This window comes from Cyprinus carpio, chromosome B25 (assembly GCF_018340385.1).
Source record: "Cyprinus carpio isolate SPL01 chromosome B25, ASM1834038v1, whole genome shotgun sequence".
NCBI lineage: Eukaryota > Metazoa > Chordata > Actinopteri > Cypriniformes > Cyprinidae > Cyprinus > Cyprinus carpio.
In genome coordinates this window covers 12,999,201-13,007,859 of record NC_056621.1, presented here as the reverse complement: position 1 = coordinate 13,007,859, position 8,659 = coordinate 12,999,201, and the positions used below count along the sequence as shown (strand labels likewise).

At 36.6% G+C, this 8,659-nt stretch overlaps 1 protein-coding gene across 1 annotated transcript; it reads right to left on the bottom strand.

The window, feature by feature from the left end:
* Window positions 1-3,227: 3,227 nt before the first annotated feature.
* LOC122142416 (interferon-induced GTP-binding protein Mx3-like) lies at window positions 3,228-7,313 on the bottom strand. The gene is given in 14 exon segments (XM_042753019.1): window positions 3,228-3,662; window positions 3,755-4,012; window positions 4,109-4,185; window positions 4,274-4,432; window positions 5,004-5,136; window positions 5,235-5,357; window positions 5,433-5,511; window positions 5,591-5,610; window positions 5,613-5,791; window positions 5,889-6,027; window positions 6,346-6,500; window positions 6,644-6,781; window positions 6,858-7,054; window positions 7,208-7,313. Coding segments are annotated over 14 exon segments (1,932 nt in total). The 5' UTR covers window positions 7,258-7,313; the 3' UTR covers window positions 3,228-3,437.
* Between the last annotated feature and the right edge of the window lie 1,346 nt (window positions 7,314-8,659).

Genomic DNA, 8,659 nt, shown 5'->3' with positions numbered 1-8,659 from the left:
CATCCAAAGTTTCATAAACCTCAAACATCTCATCAAAAACATCAAAAACATCATATAAATATATATAAAAATATACACAATACTATACAATAAATATAATCACAGCCTGCGAACTAACTGCTCCCGGATTGCGCGTGTATAAATGGCTGCCCACTGCTCCCAGGTGTGCAGCGTTTGATGATGTGTGTGTGTTCACTGTGTGTGTGCACTTTGGATGGGTTAAAAGTAGAGCATGAATTCCAAGTATTGGTCACCATATGCTTGGCTGTATGCCGACGCCACTTTCACTTCTTTTTGTGTTCCGGGAAATGATCTTACATGTTTGGAACTGACACAGCGGGTGAAGTAATTATTGACAGAAATTTCATTTTTTGGGTGAACTAACCCTTTGGGAGAGTCATGAATTTGTATAGCAGCTCTCTGATAAAACTACTTGAGAGGGGTGATATTACCAAAATCTTTACCACACAATATGAGACATTTTTTAACCATTAGTAAGGACAGGCATTTCAATGTAGTAATTAAGTCAGACGTTACTCATTGAGACTTAAAGCCATATCCTGTATTTCTCAGCATCTCTGCTTAAATAACTGCTAATTAAATGTGTGGAAATGTTAAAAGAGCCACATCAGACTATTTGACACAGCTGGCTATTTTACCAGTGGTATCTTCATTAGCTACTTTGAAAATTGCTTAAAAGGATAGATTCACCCAAAAATGAAAAATTCTGTGATCATTTACTCCCCCTGAAGTTGTTCCAAACCTGTACGAATTTCTTTGTTCTGCTGAACACAAAGGGAAGATATTTGGAAGAAGGTCAGTAACCAAACAGATCTTTGCCTCCATTGACTGTCACCATAGCAGTTCAAGTTGATAGAAAGACCTTTACATGTACTTAACCTCTTTTTTTAAAAGAATCTGTTTACATGCACAAACAGCTATAATAGTCATTCATCACTTTTAAAGGAAAATCCAAAGAAGGATAATATAGGCCCATTAAATTACACTGCTCTGTACATAAACTCTTTCCTTCAGGAATTCTGTTTGTTATCCACATGTGTCATGACTAATGGTCATTCATCACTTTTAGAGTTAACCTGCTTTAATTCACTACAACACTGCTTCAGTTTTACTTTTATACAGTGTAACACTGCTGTCCGATCAAAATCTTGCAACCTCCCGATCTGCTCGCACACAAATCGGGGCAGCCCCGATTATTGTTAAACATGTTTGATATTTAGGATTTAAATCGGGATGATAATGGCTATATGATGACGTCAGTACTTTCACAGCCAATGCGCAAAACCGCAAAACAGATGATGTACGGCTTGGTTGGATAGTTTTGTAGTAAAACGACTGTCTGTATAATGTGTCGAAAACGCATCACAACCGTAAGGAGAAAGAGAAGTGCTGGAGTGAAATCACCTCAGTTTTGCACCGGGGGAGTGCAGTAAGCTACTAGCACGCAAAAAAAGTGACGATTGCTGTGTGAGATCATGTGAGACACTCCCATGATAATATTAATTATATCTTGCAGTGTGTGATGTGCCACGATGTTCAAATCTTGTAGTGTGTGCATGTTTAATATTTGAGGGAAGATAATCTGCAATAATCTCCTTATGTGTGTGCTGCAACCAGATTTCAAAATCGGTTATGATTTTAAAACTCCTGGTAGTGTGAGCTCGGCTGAAGACCTCCGTTTATCTTCGGAACACAAATTAAGATATATTTTGATGCATTCGTACAGCTCTCTGACCCTCCATAGACAGCAAGGGTACTACTTTGATCAACTGCCCATGAGTTGTGCTGGACCCTGAGCCGCTGAAGCTGCCTGAGGCACTAGAGAGGAAAAGGAGGGGTTCCATTCTGCTCGCCTCAGCTGGAACGCCCCAAAAAACAATTTGGCTTTCAACCTGCTCACCTCTTCGAACACCTCTGAGAGACGGAGTCTCATTTTCAGCGGGTCATGTCCTGCAGGGGAAGCACGTACCCGATTTTACTGCTGGGGGCAGGAACAACTTTCTTTCTTTCAACTTTACCTAAATTTCTGAAGGGCACGAGGAGATGGAATCCACCTCGCCCCTCAGACAATGCGTGTTGGGACTTATCCATGGTCTGAGGACCCTGAAAAGGCCCCTGTTTGAGCCGCTCAGTTCAGTTATGACTTGTGGCCCTTATCACTAAAAAATGCCCTTCTCCATGCTTTGGCGTTGGTTAAGCAAGTGGGTGACTTGCAAGCGCTGTCAATGATAATTTTCATTACAAATTTATGTTTAAACTTTATACTTTACACACTATATATATAAAAATTAATCTAAAACTCTGATGATAGATTTCTTTCCAGTTGGCAATTCATCTCAAGGTACTGTTTTGTGACTGTTTATAGATTTATCAAGATTCATTAAACAACAATCTAAAAGTAAAATTACTTTGTATTATAAGTTGCTTTGTGTTTATTTAGATATTTGCTTAAAGAAGTGAAAATAAGTTCATAAAGAGAAAACCAAGAAGAATTAAAATTATAGGTTTGTTGTGTTAAGATGTACATTGTAGTTGGTGGAGAAATCTGTAACAAGTTGACACCTTTTTTATTATTATTTTGATTCCAAAAAAAAACATTTTTAGTAGAAAATTAATTTAACCACAAGTTATCAAATCGGCATTTTTCACAAACAGCCGTCCAGCTTTGCCTCGCTGATGTGTTACATTTGACGACTGCAGTGGGCGGACAAAATGAAAGAAAAACACAGTAGTTAAAATATTTCATATTCACAGATGCAAATTTAGTAGCCTCCTACTTATGAAGGTCTGTGCGTTTCTCATTTAGAGCAAATTCAAGCAGGATATGTCGAACCATACAACTGTATTTGCATTTGTATGGAGATTAAGGCTTCAGTTCAGTAAGGTCCAAGGTTTATTGGAGGGAACTGAAAATCCTCCCAAAAATGAGTTCATTCATTCAAAACAAAACTATTAACTGCACCAAAACAATAACATTAATTAAAAAACCTAAAACCTAAGTTCAAATATGTAAAGAAAAAAAAAAAAAAAAGATTTTATGATTTATAGCGATGTTTTATTAAAATGTATACATCGTAGCTGGTGGAGAAGACACTGTAACAAGCTGAAACTTTTTTTATTAATTATTCAAAAACACTTTTAGAAGGTACAAGCAGACTTTCACTTATGCTTTGTCATTTACAAAAATACATTTACTTCACACTCATTTTTATTAAGTTTTTTTTTATTTTATTATTTTAATTCAAACAATGATTCATGATTAAACTTAACCTTAACCTTGAACCTAAAAAATCTAAATGATTCCTAAAGCCTCAAACTACACTTTTGTTCTTTTATTTTGATATTTCTTTGGCTGGCTGCTGCCTTTAAAAGTGATCAAGCAAGCATATGACAAAAAAATAGAAGCAACTACTGTCTCAGAGGTAAATACTGATGCGTTCTTGTGCCAGGCGCAGTCTCTCCATGCGTTGGTGTAAGTCTGCTCTCTTCCGTCCAGCTTCTGTGTCCTCCATGAGCATCTTCACAACATCAGCTCCATCCCGCAGGTCCATAGCATGAGCCCGCAGCATCACAGCAGCTTCCTTCAGTATGAACAGCAGGATCACCATGGGAATGTAGTCGGCCAGACGCTGATACACTATCTGAAAGATTGAGAGAACATGTGGGAGGTTTTCAGTGCATTCAATACCAAAAACACAAGCAGTTAACATTAAAATCATGGACTGATTTAAACCTCGTAGTAGATGATCAGTTTATCAGGCGTCAAGCTCCTGGTGTCAAAAACAGCACAGTTGTGAGGTGAGGTTGCGTTCTCTCCTGTATCCAAACTAATGGACTCATACTCCTGTCGCTTTTCCACAAACTTGAAGTCAACAATTTTCTGGGTAAAAATGGGATCCTGCGTGTACACAAGTTTCTCCATGTTAATGTACTCATGGATCCTCTTCTCCACCTTGCTTTCTTGCTTTGTTTGAATGTCGTCAATATGGTTCTAGGGGATTGAACACCAGAAATGTAATGAAATGTAAAATAAAATGTAGACTTTATTGTCTATTTAATGTAATCAACAGTTGTCAATTTAACCTACCAGTATCATGTGTCTCAGATGAGGGTAGTTTGGGAAACACAGCTCACACATGACCCTGAACTCCTTCTCCACAATACCTAAGATATTAAATGAAAACTGTAATTATTAATCATGTCAAATGTAATCCACATATATTGTTAATACAAGCTAAATTCCAATATCAACCTCGGATGAGCTTCAAAGTATCCAAAGCAGGTTGTCTAAGGTCTCCAACATGTTTCTTCACCATTGATTCATACACACAGTAGTCACTGAAGGTCACCAGTTCTCTTCCACGATGGGCCTCGTCATATTTTTCTGTCATCTGTTTTACGGACTCTCTGACTGAAATCAAATAATGCTACAATAGTCATCTCAAATTATAAGGTTACAAGTGAATAGTGACAGTTTTGTATGTAAAAATAAACCAGTCATCACCCCCCGCTTGTTCCAGAAAAGCTGTATGTCTTTGTATTGGTGGAGGAGAATATCTAGTGACTCTTTCTGCAGGTATAACATTATTCCAGTAAGTGGCTTTATGAGTGAATCCACTCAAACGATTCAAAATTAATCATTCTGGAACGAACATTACTAATGTGTGTTGCTAAGAGACGTAGCGGTTATTCATAGGGGGAGGTAATGTTTGGCCAGTAACTGGCAATATTATAACCAAATATATAAGTTAGGCTACTCACTATTTACTTTTTGCTCATTGGACTGTTGTAAAAAGCAATTTCTCACTCGCAATTTATATTGTTGGTCTAAATGTATCAACAACAGCCTTGTTGGCGCTTAATTATGCAGGTTTGAAACGACTAAATGATGACAGAATGTCATACAGATGAACTGCACCTGTGTAGTGTATTGTACATTGCGTCCAATCATACTAAGATTGTTATGTATCAATATTACGTACATGATGCTTTGGAGCTACTCAGATGACATTCCCATTGCTTGAACACTGGTCGAAGATACGAATAGAGGTTCCCATCGTCTGATTCTCCTGTTCTACACAACTCGCTTATCTGGTCACTGAACTCCAAGATTTTCTACACATACGGCAAAAGTAAGTTCAAGTGTGTACATTTCAGTCAGGCTAGTTTCAGATACTGGGCAATACAAGTAATGAAGCTTGCCCTTACTGTACCTTGCTGAGATAAGGCCCCATTCGCTCAGGTTCTAAAGGAGGACCATCAGCATAATTCTTAAGCTCAAACCTCGCCGCAGACAAGTGGATATGAATTTGATCTCTTAGAGATGGAAGTGAAGACTGTGAGATAAGGAATAACTCATGAGTTCAGTGTTTAGAGTCAGTTTTGGAATATTTCATCATGTTTACACTTGCCTTGATATGTTCGACCAGCTCTTTAGTGAGTCTGGTGGAAAGGCAGGGTATTGTGGCCCTCTGCTCCTCAAGAAGATGACTGGTGGAGACAAGAGCACTCTTAAATGTCTTCGAACTTGACATAAATTGAATATGTATAATTTATACTAATTCAATACCTGAAGTGTGTGTTTTTGGGCGAAAAAACTCCTTTTCCTGTCTTGTGGCTTCAGCCAGAGAAACGTTTTCATTGATGTCACTCTGGCCTCTGCATCGGACAATAGTGTAGCCCTTTTTGAGAGGAACAACTTTACCCTGCAGTACTTGTAAGATATCGGCCTCTGCTCCTTTATCTACCAGGTCTGGCTTTGTCAGTATTGCTGAAGCACTAAAAAAAGTTTTTGAATAGATATGAATGAAATTGCTCTGCACACTCTAACGTGAAAATTAAACTGTAGTTCATATGAAAAGTTATACCTAAAGTCCTTAAGCCATCAGGATCGACACCCTGAGCCATTCTAAGTGCTTCCGTAGTTGCGATGTCGACATTGCAGGGAACAACAACCAAATTAATGGTTTCTTTTTTGGAAACGAATTTCAATATCAGGCGTCGAATCTGGAATTAATAAGGCAGTGATTACATATTTTAAACTGTAGCATGCTACATTATTATGCACGTGACATCACGTTCCAGGTTTAATTCAAGTGCCATCCAGATATCAACTTGAAAGTGTAAATCTATTATTTTATATTACATTTTATTAAATCCTTTCTTAAATGTTATTTAAAAATTTCAAATTGAATTACATAATTATTTTGCTATTCAGTTTTGTGTAAACAATTTATTTTGCTTTTGCAGAATTTGCACAGAAAGGAACGAATGCATAAATATATGGGATTATTCACAATTATTAATTCATTGTTTTCTTCTCACCTGGTCTCCAATGTCTTCCGGTTGTCCTTTCACAGGTACTCTTGTTATTCCAGGCAGATCGATCAGCGTGAGGTCGCACACATCAGGCGATCTGATCTCCAAACTGATGAGATCTTCGCAGATTCCTACTCCATCTCCAGCAAGCATATTCTGTGCTGTAAAAGACAAACACTACATAATTACTCAACCTTCATTTATCAAGTAATAATGTAACTAATAAGAACTTGTAGAACTGTCATTGTATATCCTGTTATGTATTATAACTTAGTAATGATATTTAGCTTATATACAGCCTCACCCCTTCTGACGTAACTTTCAACTTGTGCAGGATCATGAAACGTCTCACGCACTTCATTGTAGGAGATTGTGGCGGCCCAGCTGCTCCCATTATTACTTTTTCTGAGTTTAAGCTCCAGTGGACAGCGGGTGACAATACCTGAATGGACCATATTAAAATACATATATATGTTTGTATATATAAATGAATAATGTATTGTAGGTGTACAACGTACCACTCCCACGAGGTAAAGCGACTCCTGATAGCGCCTCTAATACAGAGCTTTTCCCTGAGCTCTGGTCTCCCACCACTGCAATGGATGGCAATGCAAGTTCCTTCTCAATGCCGATTCGCCTCATGAAGTCTATCATCTCAATATAGGGCCGAACCTGTGCCTCCCACTGCTGCAGAAATATTCCACTGTTCTCGGGACTTAAAAAACACACATTCAACAATTAGACTGCATTTCTATAAAATGAGAAGTGTGATGATTTGTAGGTAATTTTATCTGTGATTTATCAGTTTAAGTGCAGAATAGGCCTATATGTTTTACTAAATAAATAAATAAATCAAGGTTTTCCTTACCCATTTTCATCTGAAGAATCGAAATCCAGTATTTCTGGTGAGCTGTCCATGACTGAAAGGAAATAAATTTCACAGAATGATCCTTAATTTGTTAGTATATAAAAAGTTATATATATAAAGTGATTTCTTTTAGAATGTTTAGATGAGAACTAAAGATTTGCGTAAAATATGTCGGAATTAATTCAAGCTTGCTGTGAAATCCTCAGACGACAGAACTTCTGGCAAATAAGTGTCAAATGCATACTGTGAACCTTATATAGGTTTTATATTGCTTGTGGTTTTTGGGGGGGTTAGGGGGTCAGACAACAATACTTAACCATAAGCAGAAATTAGCTTTACAAAAAGGAAGTAGTCAGCACTTGAGCAGAATAGAACAGAACAGAATGCAAATATACTGTAATTTTGGCAGATTTTTTATGGGAAGTAGCCAATTTGTATGCCTACTACACATGAGCATTTCATTTTGTTGGTGTTTTATTATTTTATAACACTTATATCACACTTGGAAAATAATAATTCTCTTAAATTCCATTTTAAAACAGTTTAACAGAACCAGATTCCACCATGTGTAAATTAATTAAATATAATCACTGTCCTGTATATTTAATGTATGATAATATTTTAGGGGACCTGAATGAGGAAGCAGTGACCACAAAGCTGACTTGCAAAGTCTAAAAAAATATTAGCATTTGATGTTTAATACAAACCTGCAATGCAGTTTTGGGAAATCATTTGCATAATGGGAAAAAAAACTCCCTTGGTTTATGGGCTGCAGCACAAGTTATAATATAATATATAATTTATTATAAAAATATTGCAGATCTACAACCTCAACATACTATTTAAAAGTTTTTTTCTCCATTGTATGACTACTTGTGACTTTAACTTAAGCACCTCATGTTTAGAACACTGTGTAAGCAAAAAACATGCACAACAAAAACTTTTTGTTGTTGTTGTTGTTAACAGTGTAAAAATATATAAAGCACGGCTCACATGGATGTCATTTTTAAAACAAGCAGCTTTCTGTTGGTCAGTTCTCCAAATCTGCATGACAAACTTGAACAAAAATTTGCATGAAATATTTCACAATCATGTGGATTCCTATCGAAATTACCATATTTCACCGTTAGCGGTAAATGTGACTGCACCTTTTCATTTCTGTGCTAATAATGAGTCCCTTCATGAGCCTTTTGCATTTACAGTAAACTCATTTCATAGTTCCTATGTGTATATGTATATAATATTAAGTATGTTAATATAATATTGTGTTAAGCAGACTACACTACAGAGTGGAGTTATGATAAATCAGATATTCAATTAGTTTTAAAACAAAAAGTAATTGTCTACGAATAAAATAACTTGGGAAAAAAAAAACGTTTCTCTTTGGTCATCCATAAAAAGAAACAAGAGTGAGTCTAAAGATTTTGAACCACTAAATAAATATGAAAGACA